The sequence below is a fragment of the Mobula birostris genome, chromosome 29 (assembly GCF_030028105.1).
Source record: "Mobula birostris isolate sMobBir1 chromosome 29, sMobBir1.hap1, whole genome shotgun sequence".
In the NCBI taxonomy this organism is placed as follows: Eukaryota; Metazoa; Chordata; class Chondrichthyes; order Myliobatiformes; family Myliobatidae; genus Mobula; species Mobula birostris.
The window spans coordinates 27,332,776-27,355,859 of record NC_092398.1 but is presented as its reverse complement, the minus strand read 5'-3'; the positions used below and the strand labels follow the sequence as shown (position 1 = coordinate 27,355,859).

General features: G+C 45.5%; 1 protein-coding gene across 2 annotated transcripts in view; it reads left to right on the top strand.

Moving 5' to 3' along the window:
• irak1 (interleukin-1 receptor-associated kinase 1) overlaps window positions 1-23,084 on the top strand; it is a 106,971-nt gene that overhangs the window by 15,430 nt on the left and 68,457 nt on the right. For both annotated transcript variants that reach the window (XM_072246501.1, XM_072246502.1), the window contains exon 2: window positions 22,412-22,585. In XM_072246501.1, coding sequence (XP_072102602.1) covers window positions 22,412-22,585 — 174 coding nt within the window. The remainder of the gene's footprint in view (window positions 1-22,411; window positions 22,586-23,084) is intronic.

Below are 23,084 nucleotides of genomic sequence, written 5' to 3'. Positions count from 1 at the left end.
ATATTTCACCCTTCAACTATGACCTCCAGTTCTAGTCTCACCTGACATCAGTGAGACTAGAACTTGAGGTTTGCTTGCGTTTACCCTATCCATTACCCCTCACAATTCCGTATACCTCTATGAAATCTCTCCCTCGGTCGCCTACGCTTCAGGAAATCAAGTCTTAACCTTTTACTGTAACTCAGGGCCTCTAGTCCCAGCGACATCCTTGTGAATTTTCTCTGCACCCTTTCAACCTTATTGATGTCTTTCCTGTCGGCAGGTGACTGGAACCGCACACAATATCCAATTTAGATTTCACCAACATCTTTACAACTTCAACATAATATCCTATCTCTAGTACTCAGTACTTTGATTTATGAAGGCCAATCTGCCATTAGTACCAGTGACACCACTTTATTGATCTGTATTCCCTCACACCTGGTTTGTCCTGCCAAATCATCTTGTGTTAAGTCCTATCTGCCACTTGTCAGCCTATTTTTCCCAGCTGGTCCTGGTCACACTGCAAGTTCTGAGTTACCAGGCGTGAGGTGTTTCAGGAGAAACCTGTTTATTCAATGAATGTCTCTTTGTTCAAATAGATTTGACCTTGGCCTCAATCAGGAATTCCAATGATGCCAGATTATACCAGTAGCTACTTGAAACCTATTGAGTCAAGTCAGGATAAAAATTTAAAGATCTTAAAAAGATTTTTTTGTAATGATTAATTTTATTTGTCACATGTACAAAATATCGGAACATACAGTGAAATGCATTGTTTGTGTCTAACAGCTGAAGCAGACCAAGGATTGTGCTGGTGTAGCCCACAAGTGTTGCCATGCGTCTGGCATCAACATAGTATGCCCACAATACACTAACCCTAACCCAGAAGTCTTTGGAATGTGGGAGGAATCTGGAGCACCCCCTCCCCCCACATCTTAGGAAACCCTCCTGGTGTCGGGCAGAATGTACAAACTCGTAACCCCAACTGCTAGAGCTTAAAGTGCCTTGCAGCTATACTGACCTAAGATTCTAACTGGGCAGACTTGGTATCTGTATTGCTTCGCCCAGTGTCAAATTAACATGCTCACCAGTCCAGGTGGAGGCTGCCGACCTGGAACGTCAGCTGTCCACCTTACCCGCACGCACCACATCCTGCTGTGACAGCTGCTCTGCCTGCGACTGCAAGAAACGGCAGAGAGTTGTGTGACACACCACAGCACATTGCGAAAACCAGCCTCCCTTCCATGGACTCTGTCTACACTTCTCACTGCCTCAGTAAGGCAGCCAGAATAATTAAAGACCCCTCCCACCCCAGACATGATCTCTTCTTTCCTGTCTCATTGGGCAGAAGATACAAGATCCTGTAAGCCCACAGGCTCAAGAGCAGCTTCTACCCTGCTGTTATGAGACTATTGAATCTAGTACCCCTGGGTAGGGTCACACTACAATGTAAATTAACTGGTTTTGGATCACCTTTGAAATCTTTTCCTGTATTATGCCAAAAGGAATGACAAGTTGTTGAGAAGGTTGCACCCTGCTACCATCTACACAAGGACAGTTAGGTTTGGTCTCCAAGTAGGATAGTTGGACTCTTGACCTCACAGTCTACCTTGTTATGACGATTGGATTGGGCTGTAGAATTGTTATTCTCTTGTAGTTTAACTGCCTTAAGCTTGACTGAATTTTTATACACACAATGGTCATTTTATTAGGTACACCTGTACTCCTGCTCGTTAATGCAAATATCTAATCAGCCAATCATGTGGCGGCAGCTCAATGCATTAAAGCATGCAGACATGGTCAAGAGCTTCAGGAGGTACTAAAGTGGCCACTAAGTTTGTCAAAGTTTATAGGGAGGGTTGTAGGTCAGGGACCTATAAGCATATGGTTCCTTAAGTAGTATCGCAGGTAGGATGCTGAAGTATGCATTTGGCATGCTGTCCTTCATCCATCAGGGCACTGAATATACACTGAATAGCCGCTTTATTGAGTACACCTGTATACCTGCTTATTAATGCAAATATCTAATCAGCCAATCATGTGACGGCAGCTCAATGCATTAAAGCATGCAGACATGGTCAAGAGGTTCAGTTGTTATTCAGTACAAACGTCACAATGGGAAGAAATGTGATCTAATTGACTTTGGAATAATCGTTGGTGCCAGATGGGGTGGTTTGAGTATCTCAGAAACTGTTGATCTTCTGGGATTTTCAAACAGCATTCTCTAGAGTTTACGGAGAATGGTGCAAAAGACAAAAGAAAGATCCAGTGATCAGCAGTTTTGTGGGTGAAAACACCTTGTTAATGAGAAATCAGAGGAGAATGACAAGACTGGCTCAAGCTGACAGCAAGGCGACAGTAACTCAAATAACCACACGTTACAACAGTGGTGGGCAGAAGAGCATCTCTGAACGTATAACATGTCAAACCTTGAAGTGTATGAGCTTCAGCAGCAGAAGACCACAGCACACACTCAGTGGCCACTGAATGATTGTTCAAAGAGTTTTTAGTGTTTATAGTTGCCTCTGTATTTTTCTGGTACCTTCTTGGTTTCAGTGGCGAGTGTCAGATTACTTGAATCTGGCTATTTAATTGGTTAACAGTTAGGAATTTCAAAGGAATTTACTGTTATCACTGGTCTGGTGTATGAAGTACAGACACCATTGTTCACTCTTCATCTGCTCTTTCCTCTTGCTTCTCTTTTGATCTTGTTTGTTCTTGCAGCTCTTAATAAACTGATCGTATGCAACAAGTTTTGTGCCTCATTCGTAGAGCCTTTGGAGCATCGGGGTGTAACACGACCCTGCACTTGTCTGTGTGCACACATTTTCTCTGTAATGGTAACACTTGATTCTGGCTACTCTTAGTGCTTTCACTGGCAATGAATTGATCATCTGTATGAACAGTCTGCAATTAAACTTGGTAACAGCATCTCAGTACATGTGATTACAGGAGGAATGGAGACAGGCTCGCCCCAATCAACGTCAATGGCACTGTCATTGAGAGGGTGAGTAGTTTCAAGTTCCTCGGTATACACATCACCGAAGATCTCACCCGGACTGTACACACCAGCTGTGTGGCAAAAAAAGCACTACAGAGTCTCTTTCACCTCAGGCAACCGAAGAAGTTCAGCATGAGCCCCCAGATCCTCAAGACCTTCTACAGGGGCACCATTGAGAGCATACTGACTGGTACGGGAACTGCACCACCCTTGGTCACTGGGCATTGCAGAGAGTGGTACGGACAGCTCAGCGCATCTGTGGACGTGAACTTCCCTCCATTGAGGACATTTACAGCAGCAGGTGCGGAAAGAAGGCCTGGAGGATCATCGGGGACACCAGTCACGCCAACCATAAACTGTTATAGCTGCTTCCGTCTGACAAGCAGTACCGCAGCATTAAAACCAGGACCAACAGGCTATGGGACAGCTTCTTTCTACAAGCCATTAGATTTATAAATTCACACGTCTGTACACTGTGATGGAGTCATAACGCAAACATTTTTACTCCCTCGCGTGGATATAAGATTTAAGTAAATTCAAATTCAGTAATAAACCCTCCCCAGAAGATGCCTGACCTGCTGAGTTCCTCCAGCATTCTGTGTGTGGCGCTGGGTTTGCAGCATCTCTTGTTCCCACATCTTTACATTTGCAGGTTTTAATTGGGACCATTGGCCGGGGAGGATCCCAAGCCTCATGCTGAGCAATGCACCCACCAGTGGACGAGGCTTGCACTTTTTGGCCAGCCAGATAGTCCTTGAGTCGATGGGAGCAGGGAGCTTACAAACTGCTGTCTTCCCTTGTGGTCTGGTTAGGTGATTTCAAAGGTTGATTCAGTATTGACCACTCTACATTGTGGTTTGAACTCACACCATTTTGCAGGTGATGAGCTTAATTCCAAACAAAATATTCAGGAACCAAATTGGTTTTTGCACCACAAAATCTTAGAGCAATTTGGCACAATTACAGGTCCCTAAGACCAACCAGTCTATGCCAACTACGATGCCCACCTGTCTAGTCCCAATTCCAATAATCCTGATGAAGGGTCTCAGCCCAAAACGTCAGCTCTTTATTCTTCTCTGTAAATGCTGCCTGTTCTGCTGAGTTCCTCCAGCATTTTGTGTGTGTGTGTTATTCTGGATTTCCAGCATCTGCAGGATACCAGTTTCCTGGGTTCGGCCCAAATCCCTGCAAGCCCTGCACCTTCGTGTTCCTATCCGAGTATCTCTTAAATGATACCATTGTACCTGCCTCAACCACTTCCTCTGGCAGCTTATTCCATCTGCTCTGAAGCAGTGGTTTCTTGTTTATAATTGTAAATTTACTTAATCACACTTAAGTTCCCACCTCCCATGGTGGACTTTGAACTTTGATCTATCACCATCAGTCTTGGAGTATGGGTCAGTGTTTCCAGTAATTTATCCAGGGTTGTAAAATTCCTGTAATTCTTTTTTTTCCCCATTGTACATGCTGTGTCATATGACACAGGCAATTGTGACCTTTCCCTGACCACTATTGTTCTTGGCAGAAGTGGTTTGCCATTGCTGTCTTCTGGGTAGTGTCTTTACAAGATGGGTGACCGCAGCCATTATTAATACTCCTCAAAGATTGTCTGCCTGGCATCAGTGGTCGCATAACCAGGACTTGTGATTTGCACGGGCTGCTCGTACGACCGTCCACCACCTGCTCCCGTGGCTTCACGTGACCTTGATCTGGGGGCTAAGCAGGTGCTACACCTTGCCCGAGGGTGACCTGCAGGCTAGCGGAGGGGAGAAAAGTCTTACACCTCCTTTGGTAGAGACGCATCTCCATCCCAATGGGAGTAACAGCCAGTAATCCAGAAAATCTGCGAGACAGAGGCAACCAAAGTCCTGAGGGTGGCAGGTTATCAGAGTTTTATTGTAAAATACTCTTCAAAGATTGTCTGCCTGGCGTCAGTGGTCGCATAACCAGGACTTGTGATCTGCACCGGCTGCTCATACGACCATCCGTCATCGGGACCGTTCCCTATTGTGGCACTTAGAGTATTGTGAGCAGCTTTGTGCCTTTTATCTAAGGAAGGATTTGCTGGTATTGGCGAGGGTCCAGAGGAGATTCACGAGTGTGATTCTGGGAATGAAAGGGCCAACATGATATGTGTTTGATGGTTGGACATATTTAAAGTGGATATCAATAGGTTCTCGATTAGTAAGGGCAAAAGGTTACGGGTAGAAGACAGAAGAATGGAGTTGGGTGGGATAGTAAATCAGCTAAGATGGAATGGTGGAGCAGACTCAATGGGCCGAATGGCCTACTTCTGCTGCTGTATCTTACGGTGGAATAAATGATTGCGAAAGATCAGCAGTCTCTGCGGCTGAGTAAGTGCGTTATCGGCTGGAAGAACAGACAGTGCCTTTATGAGGTGGGAAGGGTGTGTGGTCTGTGAAAGGATTTCACTGACATGGAACTAATGGGAGGGGTGGAGATGAGTGGTGATTTTTCTTTTCTGAGTTACGTCAGTGCGGGCTGCTTGGTCATTTCCCCCAGAGGACAGGTGGGGCGAGCCAGGGTTTTCCTCTCTGGATTGAAGGACGATGAGAGGTGACTTGATAGAGATGTTCAGGATGATAGGGGCAGAGACTGAGTGGACAGCCAGAGTCTTCTTCCCAGGGTAGAAATGGCTAATACTAGGAGCATAGTTTTTAAACGATTGGAATAAAGTATAGGGAGGGATGTCAGAGGTAGGTTTTTTACACAGAAGGTGGTGAGTGTATGGGATTGTGTGCCAGGGAAGAGTGATTGTGGCAGGTACAATGGTATCGTTAAAGAAGCACTTGGACAGGTACAAGGAGAGGTGAGTCTTGGGAGGCAAGTGGGCCGAACGCAGAATGGGACCAGCTGGATGGGCACTGTGCTGTCCTGTTCCATGTTCGACAAACACTGGATGAACATGCAGTACTGTGCATATATATCGTTTGCTCACAGTACTGTAGAAGATGGGAACGTACAGTACAGCCCACAGTGTAGTGCCGGCCTTATAACCTACTGTACGATCAATTTAACCCTTCTCTCCTACACAGCCTATAACCTTCTATTTTGTTTCTTTCATCCATGTGCCTATACAAGTCTCTCAAACATCCCTGTTGTATCAGCTCCTGCCATCACCTTGGCAGTGCCTTCCAGGTAGTTACCACTCTCTGTGTAAATAAAGAAAACCCACCTCTGATATTTCCCCTCAACTTGGAACAATAATGATGCAGAGTAAAATGTAACAGCTACTGAAAAAGTGTAGTGCCAGTAAACATAAACTAGTTCACAACGAAGTACGTTGTGAGGACAAGAGTTCATCTTATTGTTCAGGAGTCCGATAACCGTAGGACGGAAGTTATCCTTAAGCCAAGTGGTACGTGGTTTCAGGCTTCTGCATCTTCTGCCCGATGGGAGGGAATGTAGAACAGTACAGGATCTTTTAAATTACTCCAGGGTCAATCTAACCCTCCCCTCCTAAATAGCCCTCCATTTTTCTTTCATCCACGTGACCCTTGCGTTAGCCATTTCTGCCTGGGAAAACGACCTCTGGCTGCCCACTCTATCTGTGCCTCTTATAATCTTGTATGCCTCAATAAGTTGCCTCTCATCCACCTTCACTCCAAAGAGAAAGGCCCAAACTCGCTCAGCATCTCCTCAGGAGACGTGGTTGTGCAGAAGGGCCTGTGTCCCTATCACAAACAGGAGGAAACCCTGCAGATGCTGGAAATCCGAGCAACACACACAAAATGCCGGAGGAATCTACTAACTGTTGCGTCTTTGGGCTGTGTGAGGAAACCGGAGCACTCGCAGTTCCTCCAGCATTTTGTGTGTGGGGCCTGTGTCCCTGCTGCATTCCTCAATGACCCCCCCCCCATCTCTTTCTCCAGCCCCACCCTCCCTTACAATCAGATGTGAAAACATAGGTCTGCTGCAGCCCTCCTCTCCACCCCACCCTCAGTCACTGACTGAGTGTCACAACGCTCCCAGATTCTGCTCAGCAGCATGACGTGCCGTGGGTGGGTGTGGAGTCTCTGCATAGCTGGACTTTGGGAGTGTAAGAGAGCTCTCTTTCCTGAGTGGATATTGCAGTAACTCCTGCGTGTGGTGAATGTGGGCAGGTGCAGCTCGATGTCCACAACCTTTTTTATCCTACTGATTTATTAAAGGCCCTCCCAGCCCTTCGAGCTGCACCTTCCAGCAACCCCCAATTTAACCCTAACCTAATCACGGGACAATTCACAATGACCAAATAACCTACCAACTGTTGCGTCTTTAGACTGAGAGAGGAAACTGGAGCACCCAGGGAAAACCCACAGGGTTACAGGGATAACGTACAAACTCATTACAGACAGTGGTAGGAATTGAACTTGGGTCTATTGTGCTAACCAATACTCTGAAGTGGAAAAAATTCAGGAGGTGACTGTTCAGTCCATTTTCTATACACTCAATTGCCACTTTAATAGGTACCCCCCGAGTGTATATCCTAGTCTTCTGCTGCTGTAGCCCGTCCACTTCAAGATTTGACGTGTTGTGTGTTCAGAGATGCTCTTCTGCGCACCACTGTTGTAATGTGTGGTTATTTGAGTTGCTGTTGCCTTCCAGTCAACTTGAACCAGTCTAGCCAATCTCCTCTGGCCTCTCTCATTAACAAGGCATTTCTGTGCCTGCTGATAACTGGATGTGTTTTGGTTTTTTTTGCACCATTCTCTGTAAGCTCTAGGGACATAAAAAATTACTTTAAGTTACAAAAAGGGGAGTAGTGAGGTGGTGTTCATGGGTTCATTATCTTTTCAGAAATCTGAGGGTGGAGGGGAAAGGTTAAAATATTGATTGTGGCTCTTCACTCTGCTCGATCTCCTCCGCTGTTGGTAGTAATGAGAAAAGAGCATGGTGACGATCCTCGATGGTGCATGCCGCCTTGGTTAAGGCATCCCCTTGTAAAGAGGCTGTGCCCTGGGTGAGGGGGGGTCCCTAGTGATGGATGTCACCTTCTTGAGGCATCCCTTGTCCTTGATGCTGGAGAGGCTAGCCCCTGTGACGGAGCTGGCTGAGTTTACAACCCTCTTGTGATCCCATGCAGGGGCCCCTCCAGGCCAGGCTGAAGCAACCCATCCGAATGCTCTCCATGGTACACCTAAAGAAATTTTCTCAGGTCCTTGGTGGCATTCTAAATCTCCTCAAACTCCTGCTGTATAGCTACTGCTGTTCCTTCTTCATGATTGCGTTGACGTGTTGGGTATTGGATAGATCCTCTGAGAGGCTGATGCCCAACAGCTTGACGCTGCTCACCATTCACCCCTCAGTGCGGACCGGTGGGTGTTCTCCCAACTTCTCCTTCCTGACAGATACGGCACGGTAACAGGCTCTTCCGGCCCAATTACGCCCATGTGACCAATTATCCTACTGACCGGTACGCCTTCGGACTGCGGGAGGAAACCAGAGTATCCGGAGGAAACCCACATGGTCACGGGGAGAACGTACAAACTCCTTATAGACAGCAGTGAGAATTATGAAGTATTATGCTACAGTGCCATCCCCTAAACTTCAAAATCAATTCCTTGGTCTTTGCTGATGCTGAATGTAAGGTACTTGTCGTGGCATCACTCAACCAACTGATCTCCCTTGCCCCTGTATGCTTGCTCATCTCCATCTCATGTCTATCAACAACTCTGGTATCAGTGGTGAATTGATAGTTGACAATTCAGCTGTGCCTAGCCACAACTCAAGGTGCAAAGAAATTATTATCCAATTACAATTATTATAAGATTATTAAGGGATTGGACACGCTAGAGGCAGGAAACATGTTCCTGATGTTGGAGGAGTCCAGAACCAGAGGCCACAGTTTAAGAATAAGGGGTAGACGATTTAGAACGGAGAGTTGAGGAAAAACTTTTTCACACAGAGGGTTGTGGTTCTGTGGAATGCTCTGCCTCAGAAGGCAGTGGAGGCCAGTTCTCTGGATTCTTTCAAGAAAGAGTTAGATAGAGCTCTTAAAGATAGCGGAGTGAAGGGATATGGGGAGAAGGCAGGAAAAGGGTACTGATTGTGGATGATCAGCCATGACCACAGTGAATGGCGGTGCTGGCTCGAAGGGCTGAATGGCCTACTCCTGCACCTATTGTTTATACTACGCTGAGATTCATTTTCCTTGTAGTCATTCACAGTAAAACAAAGAAATACGATAAAATCATTGAAAAACAACATCCAAACAACAACAGAAAACAACCAATGTACTACAGACCAACCGTGCAAATACACACAAAAAACAAATAATAATAAAAAATATAAGAACGTGGGTTGTAGAGTCGTTGAAGGTGAGTCTGTAGGTTGTGGAATCAGTTCAGCTTTGAGGTGGGTGAAGTTATTTACACTGGCTCAGGAGCCTGATGTTCGAAGGGTAATAACTATTCCTGAACCTGGTGTTGTGGGACCTGAGGATACTGTACCTTCTCCCGGATGGCAGCAGTGAGAAGAGAGCATGGTTTGGATAGTGGGGGTCCTTGATGATGGATACTGAATAGAATTGACTTTATTACTTACATCCTTCATATACATGAGGAGTAAAGATCTTTACGTTATGTCTCCGTCTAAATGTGCAATGTGCAATTTATAGTAATTTATAATAAATATTATATACAACAGGATAATCAGTATAACATAGAAATACAATGGTGTCAGCATGAGTTAATCAGTCTGACGGCCCGGTGGAAGAAGCTGTCCCGGAGCCTGCTAGTCCTGGCTTTTATGCTGTGGTATCGTTTCCCAGATGGTAGCAGCTGGAACAGTTTGTGGTTGGGGTGACTCGGGTCCCCAATGATCCTTCGGGCCCCTTTTATACACCTGTCTTTGAGAGTGTCCTGTATAGTGGGAAATTCACATCTACAGATGTGCTGGGCTGTCCACACCACTTTCTGCAGAGTCCTGTGGTTGAGGGAAGTACAGTTCCCGTACTAGGCAGTGATGCAGCCAGTCAGGATGCTCTCAATTGTGCCCCTAAAGAAAGTTCTTAGGGTTTGAGGGCCCACACCAAACTACTTCAACCGTCTGAGGTGAAAGAGGCACTGTTGTGCATTTTTCACCACATAGCCGGTACGTACAGACCATGTGAGATCCTCGGTGATGTTTATGCCGAGGAACTTAAAGCTGTTCACTCTCTCAACCCCAGACTCATTGATGTCAATAGGAGCTAGCCTGTCTCCACTCCTGTAGTCCACAACCAGTTCTTTTGATTTTGCAACATTGAGGGAGAGGTGGTTTTCTTGACACCACTGTGTCAGGGTGATGAATTCCTCTCTGGAGGCTGCCTCATTATTATTTGAGATTAGGCCAATCAGTATAGTGTCGTCAGCAAATTTAATTAGCAGATTGGAGATGTGGGTGGCGACATAGTCATGAGTATACAGAGAGTAAAAGAGAGGGCTTAGGACACAGCCTTGAGGGTCAGAGGGGCAGGGGTGAGGGAGTCCACTCTTACCACCTGCCGGTGATCTGACAGGAAGTCTAGGATCACAAGGCAGGGTGAAGGCCGAGGTCTCTGCACTACTTGTTGGGCCTGGAGTCCAAGAACAGCATTCTCACATAAGCATCGCTCTTCTCCAGGTGTGTGAGGACATTGTGTAGAGCTGTGGCTATTGCGACATCTGCTGATCGGTTGTGTCGGTAGGTGAATTGTAGGGGGTAGCAAGCTGTAGATGTAGCCCTTGACCAGCCTCTCAGAGCATTTCTTGTGGCAGTGCTTCTTGTAGATGTGCTCAGTGCTGGGTGTGTGGGGCTTTGCCTGTGATGGACCGGGCTATATCAGCTACTTTTCGCAGGCTTTTCCATGCTTGTGCATCGGTGTTTCCTTGCCAGGCTGTGATACAGCCAGTCAGGATATGCTCCACTAAGCATCTACAAAAGTCATGAGACATTCCAATGCATGTCTTATTCAGGAGCTCATTCTCAGCCCATGCCCCCTCGTAAAATCCCTGTCGACTTGTACCATTTTGCCCTTGCAATGTCTTTCCCACTTTAAAACCCGCCAGGCCCTCCTCTGGGGGTAAAGGCTAGCTGCCAGCAAGCATGCTCGTGGTTCAGCACGCTTTACAGATACTGGCCATCTCCATGCCCTACTCTCCAACACGACGCAGAGTTTCGATTGAAATAGCAGCAGTCTCCCACCCCCACACAGACGCTGCTCGACCCTCTGAATTCCTCCTGCAGCCTGCAAGTCACTTGGGCTTTTGCGTCTCTTCAGTCAGCGGAGGTCAGGAGGGATTGTTCGTTCTATTGTAAAGCTCCCATCCGATTGCGACTCTCAACAGCGCATTGACATCCTGCAGGGAGGCTTCGACTGGCTTAGTGCCACGAAGCACAGTTACACAACACTGAAACACTTTAACTGTTGAACACCCATTTCCACCAATCCCCTTTCATTGGAGTCATTGACATAAAGCAGGGAAAAAGGCCGTTTGGCCCGATTCATCCATGCCAGCCAGCTTTTTACTTGATCTAGCCCCTTTTCTTGTGTTGGCCCATATCCCTCTAAACAAGGGGGTATCCAACCTTCTTTATGTCATGGACCAATATCATTAACTGGTGGACCCCCAGTCAGGAAAACCCTGCAAAACATTTCCTAATCATTTCCTGTCAAAATGTCTTAAATATTCTCTTTGGAGAGGAGGAGGATGAGAGGTGACTTGAAAGAGATGTATAAGATGACAAGAGTCATAGATCGAGTGGACATCTAGAGACTTTTGCCCAGGACGGAAATGGCTAATACGAAGGGTGTAACTTTAAGGTGATTGGAGGAAAGTAGAGGGGGTGGGGGGATGGGAGTGGTGAATGTCAGCTGTAAGTTTTTACACAGAGAGTGATGGGTGCATGGAATGACTTGCCGGGGATGGTGATAGAGACAGATACATTAGAGGAATTTAAGAAACTCATAAACACAGGAAAGTCTGGCTAGAAATCCAAAACAAGACACGAAATGCTGTAGGAACTCAGTAGGTCAGACAGCATCCATGGAAACGAATAGACAGTCGACATTTTGGGCTGAGACCCTGCTCTTAGATAGGACAATTGAGTGTTATATAGGAAGGAAGGGTGAAATTGATCTTGGATTAATTTAAAAGGTCAGCACAACATCGTGGGCCGAAGGGTATGTACTGTGCTCAGTGTACTATTGAAATTGAACTTGTCTCTACCACTTTCTTGGGTAGTTCATTCCACATACCCACCAGCAGCTCTGTGGAAAATGTTATCTCTTCACATTCATCTTCAATCCTTCTTCTCTCTCCCTCTTACCCTGGTGGAACGACTGTGATCATTCACCTCATCTGAATTGGGTTTATTATCACTGATATATGTCATGAAATTTGTTGCTTTGCTGTGATCAGTACAGTACAAGAGATAAAAATTGACGTAAGTTACAATAGAAAATGAAATAAGTAGTGTTAAAAGAAGGATAATGAGGGATTGTTCATGGACAGTTCAGAAATCAGATGGCAGAGAGGAGGAAGTTGTTCCTAAAATGTTGAGTGTGTGTCTTTCGCCTCCTGCATCTCCCCTTTGATGGCGGGAATGAGAAGAGGCCATGTCTTGGATGATGGGTTCCTTCACGATGGATGCCGCCTTCTTGAGGCACGGCCTTTGAAGGTGTCCTCGACGCCGGGGGGACGAGTTTGCAACTGACTGAGTTTGCAACTTTCTGCAGCTTTTTCCAATCCTGTGCTGTGGCTCCTCCAGACCAGACGGTAATGCAGCCAGCTCTCGACGGTACATCTGTAGAAATTTGTTCTGGTCTTTGGTGGACGTACCAAATTTACTCACACCTTTAATGAAATATAGCCACTGTCATGTCATCTTTGGAAAAGCATCAATATGTTTGGGCCCAGGATAGATCTTCTGAGATTTTGGCACCAGGAACTTGAAGCTGCTCACTCTTTCCACTTCTGATCCCTCAATGAGGATTGGTGTGTGTTCCATCGTTTTCCCCTTCTGGAAGTCCACAATCAGTCCTTTAGTCATATTCTCATGTTACTGCAGCACCACACAAGAAGCTGATCTATCTTGCTACATTTCAGGGAGGCAACAGTCTCGACTTATCCAGTCTCTCCTGACGACCCAAGCCCTTTGGCTTATAACATCCTCTGTAGCCTTTTCAGTTTAATTTTCCCTGCGTTCACAGCACCCTCTCCAATTCTACCCTCGCTAAGCTCTAAGGGCCGGTTTCCAGCTGCTAACGGAACTACGAGCTTGTGTTGGGGATGAGGGTGGACGCTGGAGCACCTGGGAGTAATCCACACGGTCACAGGGAGAGAGTGCAAACTCCACGCGTAATGCCAGAGTCCACATTTGGACCTGGGCCTCGAGAGCCATGAGGCAGTGGCACTACCCGCTGGCGGGAAATGGGCAGTCACCGTCTCAACATGAAATACCGACTGTCCATTTCCTTCCGCAGATGTGTTCAGTTCTGGTTGCCTCGTCATAGGAAGGCTGTGGAAACTTTAGAGAGGGTGCAGAGGAGATTTACCAGAAAAAAACTTCCTGGATTGGAGAGCATATTTTCTGTAGATAGTTTGAATGAGCTGGTGCTTTTCTCTTTGGAGTGAAGGAGGATGAGGAGTGACTTGATAGAGGTGTACAAGATGATAAGAGGCATAGACTGTGAGGATAGTTAGTGCCCACACCACCTGGTTCAGGAACAGTTATTACCTGACAGCCAGCAGGCTCCTGAATTGGCGCAGATAACTTTGATAAAAGTTCTCAGGACTATTTTTCATTTATTTGCACAGTTAGACTTCAATTGCTTATTGATGCCTGTTATTTGTGAGTCTTTGTGAGGAAAGCTTGAGTGAGCTGGAGGTTTTCTCTTCGGGGCGAAGGAGGATGAGAGGTAACTTGATAGAGGTGTACGAGGTGAGAGATGGAGTGAACACAGAACAGTGCGGCACTTTGGCCCACGATGTTGTTTTAACCAGCTCTAAGATCAGTCTAGCCCTCCCTCCTACATAGCTGCCCATTTTTCTATCATTCATGTTCCTATCTAAGAGTTTTCTGCCTAAGGGACATATCTGTCTCTACCACCACCCCGGCAGCATGTTACATGCACCCACCACTTTCTGTGTAAAAAAAAAAGAAAGAATAAATAAATAAATAGATGTATACTTTAAAAAACCTATATCTGACATCTCCCTATACTTCCCTCCTTAAAATCATGCCCCCTCATATTAATATTCTCTGACTGTCCACTCAATCCAGGGCTCTTATCATCTTGTACACCTCTATCAAGTCACCTCTCATCCTCCTTATGCCCCAGTTATCGCTTGGGACATAATTTGAAGGTGATTGGAGGGAAGTGTAAGTTTTTTACAGGGAAAGGGGGGGGGGTGGTGTGGAACGCCCCTGCCAGAGTGGTGGTAGGGGCAGATGCATTAGAAACTCTTAGATAGGTACATGGATGATAGAAAAACGGAGGCTGATGTGGGAGGGAAGGGTTAGGTTGACCTTAGAGTAGGTTAAACAGCACCATCGGATGAAGGGTCTGTACTGTGCAATGTTCTAAATAATTAAAAAGCAATGACATTGGATTGTTGCTGAGGGAGAGGCATACTAGAATTAAAATATGATTATCTGAACATCTGGGGTGTGTGATACAACATGACAAAGTTCTCATTCCATTTCCCAATGTCATCCGTGGTTTGGTTTCATCATTTCACTGAATTAACCCAAGAAATTATTTAAGTGAATAGATTAGTACGTCTTCCACCTAACCCAGCATGCTTGATGGTGCCAAAGTTCAAAGTGAACTTATTGTCAAAGTATACACATGAGATCAACGTAATGACCGGTGTGCACAAAAATCTTGTGCTGAGCAATTTTTTTGCCTACTGACAACAACGTGTGTGCCCTGAATAATTTCTTCAGTAAAAACAGTATAAATAAGCCAGTTCTAAAATCTGCAGACAAGTCGTTGCAAACTCCAGGTTGCCAACACTGTTTGCATCAGAAACCAGAAAAGGAAATGTGATTGTGTACGATTGTGAAATATACTCAACATGCCAACGAGGTAGAGAGTGACAACTAGTACGTACCAAAAAATGTGCTGAGGGAACATTGCTTGGAGATTTATTTTTTTGCAGGCATTTATGGGAAAATAAAGAAATACAATCAAATTTATGAAAAACTATGCATAAACGAAGACTGACAAACAACCAATGTGCAAAAGAAGACAAATTATGCAAATAAATAAATAAGTAATATCAAGTATGTGAGTTGTCGAGTCCTTCAAAGTGATTCTATTGGTTGTGGATTCAGTTCAGTGTTGAGGTGATGTCCTTATCTGCATCCTTGTAATTTTAAGCACTATTCTAAGGTCATTCCTCAGCCTCTGATGGTCTGAGGAATGAAGTCCTAACTTGCCCGGCCTCCCTCTGTGACTCAGTCGCTCAAGTCCCAGCAACATCCTCATAAAGCTCCTCTGCATTCCCCTCTCAGTGACAGACAAGGTGCAATTCGGACAGCGTAGAGGTTAGCGAAATACCTTACAGTTTAGTGTTGAGGTGAGTGAAGTTACCCACGCTGGTTGAGAGGTAATAACTGTTCCTGAAGCTGTTAGTGTGGGACTAGAAGAGAGCATGGCTTGGACGGTGGGGTCCCTGATGATAGATGCTGGTCTCTTATGGCAGACAGGAGAGGCCCATGTACATATCGCGCATAAAGCTGATAAATTTTTGTCCATTGCTCATTGCCCCTCACCACTTTGGTAGATCAGAATCATGGCTGGAAGCTTACAGTCCAGTGAAAAGCGTTATTTTGCTTGCAATCCTCACAGGTCAGTCCAGACAGAAGGACATCAAGGTACAGGTGAAGGTAAGGCAGTGGATATTGTCATTCTCTGCTTTCAAGCCACCCACCATCCAGGCCATGCTCTCCTCCTGCTTCTGCCATTGGGAAGGAGGTACAAGGGTTTTAGCCCACCAATGTTCATGAACAGTTATTACCCTTCAGGCTCATGAAGCAACGTGGAAAACTTCACTCACCTCAACACTGAACTGATTCTGTGACCTACACATTCAAGGTCTCTACAACTTGTATTCTCAATATTATTTTTTGTTATTGTAATTTTTTTTTATATTTGTATAGTTTGCTGTCTTGCACATTGGTTGTCGGTCTCTGCGTGTAATTTTTCATTGATTCTATTGTATTTCTTTGTTCTGCTGTGAATGCCACAAGAAAATAAATCTCAGGGTAGTATATGGTGACCTATATGTAATTTGATAGTAAATTTACTTGGAGCTTCTGACAGAGCGTATTCTGCCTGGTGGGTTTTGAGCAGTGGTGTTCTGCAAAGTTGCAAAGTTTCATAGCAGTTTCTCTGAGTTGAGGAGCAGCCAATCGGCAAGAGGATTTTATTAGAAAGTGGGAATACAAGTAACGCAGGTGCAGGCAGAGCAGCCATTGCTTTGGAGTGCGTGAATCTTTAGATTGGCTTTGGCTCATCAGGCCTGGGCGAGATGAAGCTTGAGTAAGGTAGATTGTCTTGTAAATGACTGTCTCTCTTTGTTCTTGTTTGTTCATTCCTGATCTATTAGTGCATAGTACAGTGAGAATGGCTCCAGGGGCAGTGTTCTGTACTGTGTGTCTGGGAGACCGGAACACATCTGAACCAGGTGCACTGAGCTGCAGCTCCTGAGAGAACGTGTTAAGGAACTGGAGCTGCAGCTCGATGACCTTCGACTCATACGGGAGAACAAGGAGGTTGTAGACAGGAGCTACAGGGAGGTAGTCATCCCGAGATTGCAGGACACGGGTAACTGGGTGACTGTCAGGAGAAAGAAGGGAAATGCACGGCCAGTGCAGAGTACATCTGTGGCCGTTCCCCTCAATAATAATATATAACTTTAGATACTATTGAGGAGGATGACCTTACGGGGAAGCCACAGTGACTGGGTCTCTAGCACTGAGTCTGATGTTGTGGCTTAGTGGAGTAGAGAGACGAGGTGGACTGCAAAGTTGATAAGAGACTCTTTCCTCTGAGGAACAGAGATGAGGTTCTGTGGCTGCGATAGAGCCACTCAGATGGTACGTCACCTTCTTGGTGCCAGGAATAACTTAGATCTGGTCCATGGCATTCTCAAGGGTGAGGGAGAGCAGCCAGAAGTCCTGGCATATACTGGCAACAATGACATGGGTAGACAAGGTGAGGAGGTTCTGTAGAAAAATTTTGGGGAGCTAGGTAGAAAACTGAGAAACAGGACCTCCAGGGTAGTAATCTATTGATTGCTGCCTGTGCTACATGCCAGTGAGGTTAAGAATAGGATGATTTGGCAGGTGGATGTATGACTGAGGAACTGGTGCAGGGTGGCAGGGGTTTAAATTTATGGATCTTTTGGGATCTTTTCTGGGGAAGGTATGACCTGTATAAAAAGTACAGGTTACACCTGAACCGGCGAGAGGCAAATATCCTTGCAGGCAGGTTGGCTAGAGTTGTTTGTGTGACTTGGCAGGGGCTAGAAACCAGAGTAATGGTGCTGAAGATGAGGTAGTTGGTTTACAAACAGAGGCAAAGTAGTGAGACTCTTAGCAAGGAGAGACTGATGGCAGGGAAGAATTGCAGACAGTAGGGTGAGTTGCAATGTAAAAGGTGGACAAATCGAAAAGGGTGATTACAGGACTGAAGGTATTGTATTTGAATGCACGTGGTATATGGGATAGGGTCAATGAACTTGTAGCACAATTACAGATTGGCAAGTATGTTGCTGTAGGCATCACTGAAAGAATTATAGCTGGGAGCTTAATGTCCAAGGATACACACTGTGTCGACAGGAAGTCGGGGGGAGGGGTGAGTTGTGTGGCTCTGTTAGTTAAAAAGAATGAAATTAAATCATTAGAAAGAGTTGACACAGGGTTGAAAGGTGTTGACTCATTGTGGATAGAGCTAAGGAACTGCAAGGGTAAAAAGACCCTGATGGGAGTTATATGCAGAACCCCCAACAGTAGTAAGGATGTGGTCCACAAGTTACAAGGGGAGATAGAAAATGGTTACCGAAAGGTCAAAGTACAATAGTCATGGCAGATATCAATATTCAGGTAGATTTTGGGAAAATCAGGTTGGTGCAGGAATTCAAGGGTGGAATTTCTAGAATCCCTGCAAAATGGCTTTTTAGAGCAGCAACTGTTTGAGCCCAGGAGGAGATCAGCTACTCTGGATTGGGTGTTGTGCAATGAACTGGAATTGATTAGAGAGCTTAAGGTAAAAGAACCCTGACGATCGACTTCACCCTGAAATCTGAGCAGGAGAAGCTGAAGTCAGATGTATCAGTATTTGAGTGGAGTAAAGGGAATTACAGAGGCCTGAGAGAGGAGTTATCCAGAATTGTTTGGGAAAGAACACTGGCAGAGATGATGGCAGAGAATAGAATTTCTGAAAGCTATTTGCAAGGCACAGGATATGTACATTCCAAAGAGGAAGAAGTTCTAAAGGCAAGATGACACAACCATGGCCAACTAGGGAAGTCAGATTCAACATAAAAACCAAAAAGAGGGTATATAATAGAGCAAAAATTAGTGGGAAGTTAGAGGATTGAGAAGCTTTTAAAAACCAACAGAAAGCAACTAAAAAGGTTATTAAGCTAAAGGTGGAATCTGAAAGTAATCTAGCCAATAGTATTAAAGAGGATACCAAAAGTTTCTCCAGATACATAAAGTGTAAAAGAGAGGTGAGAGTGGATATCAGGCTGCTGCAAAACAATGCTGGAGAGGTAGTAATGGGGGACAGGGAAATGGCAGACAAACTGAATAGATATTTTACATCAGTCTTCATTGTAGAAGACACTAGAAATTCCAAGTGTCAGGGGTCATAAGGTATGTGAAGTTACCATTACTAGGGAGTAGGTTCTTGGGAAGTAGAAACATCTGAAGGTAGATAAGTCACCTGGACCAAATGGTGTATACCCAGGGGTTCTGAAAGAGGAGGCTGAAGAGATTGTGGAGGCATTAGTAATAGTCTTTCAAGAATTACTAGATTCTGGAATGGTTCCTGAAGACTGGAAAATTGCAAATGTCACTCCACTCTTCAAGAAGGGAGAGAGGAAGAAGAAAGGAAATTATAGACCAGTTAATCTGACCTCAGTTGTTGGAATCGATTATTAAGAGTGAGGTCTCAGGGTAATTGGAGGCACATGATAAAATAAGCCGTACTCAGCATGGTTTCCCCAAGGGAAAATTTTGCCTGACAAATCTGTTGGAATTCTTTGAAGAAGTAACAAACAGGATAGACAAAGGTGATTTGGATGATGTTCTACTTGGATTTTTCAGAAGGCCTTTGACAAGGTGCCACACATGAGGCTGCTTATCAAGTTAAAAGCTCATGGCATTACAGGAAAGATTCTAGCATGGATGAAACAGTGGCTGATTGGAAGCAGGCAAAGAGTGGGAATAATGGGAGCCTTTTCTGGTTGGCTGCTGATGACTAGTGGTGTTCCACAGGGGACTGTGTTGGAACCAATTCTTTTTATGTTATATGCCAATGATTTGGATGATGGAATTGATGGCATTGTTGCAAAGTGTGCAGATGATACGGAGATAGGTAGGGGTACAGGTAGTTTTGAGGAAACAGAGAGGCTACAGAAGAATTTAGACAGGTTAGGAGAATGGGCAAAGAAGTGGCAGATCGAATACAGTGTCAGGAAGTGTATGGTCATGCACTTTGGTAGGAGAAATTAAAGGGTTGACTGTTTTCTAAATGGAGAGAAAATTCAAAAATCTGAGGTACAAAGGGATTTGGGAGTTCTTGTGCAGAATTCCCTAAAGGTTAATTTGCAGGTTGAGTCTGTGGCGAGGAAGGCAAAGGCAATGTTAGCATTCATTTCAAGAGGACTGGAATACAAAAGCAAAGATGTAATGTTGAGACTTTATAAAGTACTGGTGAGGCTTCACTTGGAGTATTGTGAGCAGTTCGGGGGCCCTTATCTTAGAAAGGATGTGCTGAAACTGGAGAGGGTTCAAAGGAGGTTCACAAAAATAATTCTGGGAGTAGCAGACTGTTTGATGGCTCTGGGCCTGTATTCACTAGAATTCAAAAGAATGAGGGGTGACCTCATTGAAACCTATTTAATTGTGAAAGGCCTTGATAGAGTGGATGTGGGAGAATGCAAGACCAGAGGACGCAGCCTCAGAATAGAGGGGCATCCTTTTAGAACGAGATGAGGAGGAATTTCTTTAGTCAGAGAGTAGCGAATCTGTGGAATTCATTGCCAATGGCAGCTGCGGAGGCCAAGTCTTAAGTGTATATTTAAGGGAAAGGTTGATAGATTCTTGATCAGTCAGGGCCATGAAGGGATACAGAGGGGGTAAGGCAGGACATTGAGGCTGAGAGGAATAATGGATCAGTCATGATGAAATGACAGAACAGACTTGATGGACCAAATGGTCTACTTCTGCTCCTATAGCTTATGGTCTTGTATGTAATTTGATAATAATCTTACTTGGATTTTAGTAGGTGCTTTGACAAGGTCCTGCTTAGCAGGGTGGTCTGGAAGGTCAGGTCACGTGAGATTGAGAGGGAGCTGCTGAGGTAGATTCAGAATTAGCTCAATTATAAGAAGCCGAGGGTGACGGCTGAAGGTCCATTCTCTGAATAGCAGTCCATGACCAGTGGGCTTCCCCAGGCTCAGTGTTGGGACCTTGGTTACTCATAACTTTTGTAAATGATTTGGATATCACTAGTCCATGGCACAATTGGCAGGTGAGGCCATGTTAGTGGGTATAATTGAAGCAGAGGTTGATGGGTTCTTGATTAGTCAGGGAGACCGGTGGTGGATGAGTGTGGGGAGACCAGAGAGGAAGGCGTGACAGAGAAAAAGAGATCCCAACCATCAAAAAGGTGGCATCTATCATTAAGGACCCCCATCACCCAGGACATGCCCTCTTTTTGTCGATATCATCAGGAAGGTGGTACAGGAGCCTGAAGATGCACACTCAATGATTCAGGAACAGCTTCTTGCCCTCCGTCATCAGATTTCTGATCAGTGTGTGAACGCATGAACACCCTCTCAGTATTTTGCTCTCTCTTTGCACTTGGTATTTATTTTTTAATATCTTCTTTTCGCAATTGATATTAATTTCTATGCGTAGTACTGCTGCCACAAGTTCCATGACATATATCAGTGATAATTCTGAGATTGCTCAGATTAGATTAAACTTCTCGGTAGTCAGAGGTGATTGTACAGAGCTGCACTGTATGCCTGCATGTTTTCTGTTGGGTGTTTGCAGCACCATCATACCGCAGAGAAACAGTCCCACTGGCTCACCGTATCAGTGCCAACTATTGTGCCCGTCCATACCAAACACTGGAGGAACTTAGCCCGTCTCTATGGAAAAAAGTAAACGGTCGACATTTCGGGCCGGAGCCCTTCTTCGGGACTGAGAGAGAAGGGGGAAGATAACAGAATAAAAAGGTGGGGGGAGGAGAAAGAGGTGATAGGTGAAGCCAGGTGGGTGGGAAAGTTCGAGTGAAGGAGAAGAGGAAAAATGATAGGAGAGGAGAGTGGGCCGTGGGAGAGAGGGAAGGAGGAGGGGATCCAGGGGGAAGTGATAGGCAGGTGGCAAGAAGTAAAAGCTGAAAGGTCAAATTGGGGACTAGAGGAAGAAGGGAGGGGAGGAATTTGTTCACTGGAAGGAGAAATTGACAGTCATGCCATCAGGTTGGAGCTCCAACTTTAGCCCACTGAGAAAACTTACTTCAATCCATCCCCCTTCCCACTGCTAAGCGTAAGGCGCTGGTGAGACCTCACCTGGAGTACTGTGGGCAGTTTTGGTCTCCGTATTTAAGAAAGGACGTGCTGACGTTGGAGAGGGTACAGAGAAGATTCACTAGAATGGTTCCGGGAATGAGAGGGTTAACATATGAGAAACGTTTGTCCGCTCTTGGACTGTATTTCTTGGAGTTTAGAAGAATGAGGGGGGACCTCATAGAAACATTTCGAATGTTGAAAGGCATGGACAGAGTGGATGTGGCAAAGTTGTTTCCCATGATGGGGGAGTCTAGTATAAGAGGGCATGACTTAAGGATTGAAGGGCGCCCATTCAGAACAGAAATGCGAAGAAATTTTTTTAGTCAGAGGGTGGTAAATCTATGGAATTTGTTGCCACGGGCAGCAGTGGAGGCCAAGTCATTGGGTGTATTTAAGGCAGAGATTGATAAGTATCTGCGTAGCCAGGGCATCAAAGGATATGGTGAGAAGGCAGGGGAGTGGGACTAAATGGGAGAATGGATCAGCTCATGATAAAATGGCGGAGCAGACTCGATGGGCCGAATAGCCGACTTCTGCTCCTTTGTCTTATGGTCTCATATAGCAACGTGCCTGTCTGGCACCAGTGGGAGGGCGGTTGCCCGTTCTGTGGCCGTGTTCTACAAGGGCTGTTCATTTAATCTTTCAGCTTCCTGCATCGTCAGCGACATGACTGACCTACGGCTTCTGGAGAACCGGGGGGACCTGGGTCGGACGCAGAACGTCATGTGGTACTGGATAAGCCGAAACGGGACTGTGGGCCAGCTGCTTCATATCCTGACCAGCCTCAACCTGCTGCGAGCTAGAGACATCATCCTCTCCTGTGAGTTGCAATCCCATGTAAATTAGCCTAATTGGTAATTTGTTTGATCATTGTCACATGTACTGAGGTACAGGGAAGGGGGTGCCACGGAGGTGTAGCAGTTAGCACAACTCTGTTACAGCTCTGGTGTACTCTGTAAGCAAGTGTCCATGCATATTCCTCCCTGTATGCACGTGGGTTTCCTCCTCCTGTTCCTATTTCCTCCCTGAGTGCAAAGACACACTGGTTTGTAGGTTAATTGGTCATTGTAAATTGTCCCATGATTAGGCTAGGATTAAACTGGTGGGTTGCTGTGAGGTGTGGCTCGAAGGTCCTGTTCCACGCTCCGTCTCTGAGAAAAGACTTGTCTTGTGTACGGTTCACACAGATCATGACAACAGTGCGTTGAGGTAAAACAGTAACAGAATGCAGAACAAGAGAAAATCTGTAGATGCTGGAAATCCGAGCAACACAGGCAAAATGCTGGAGGAACTCAGCAGGCCAGGCAGCATCTATGGAA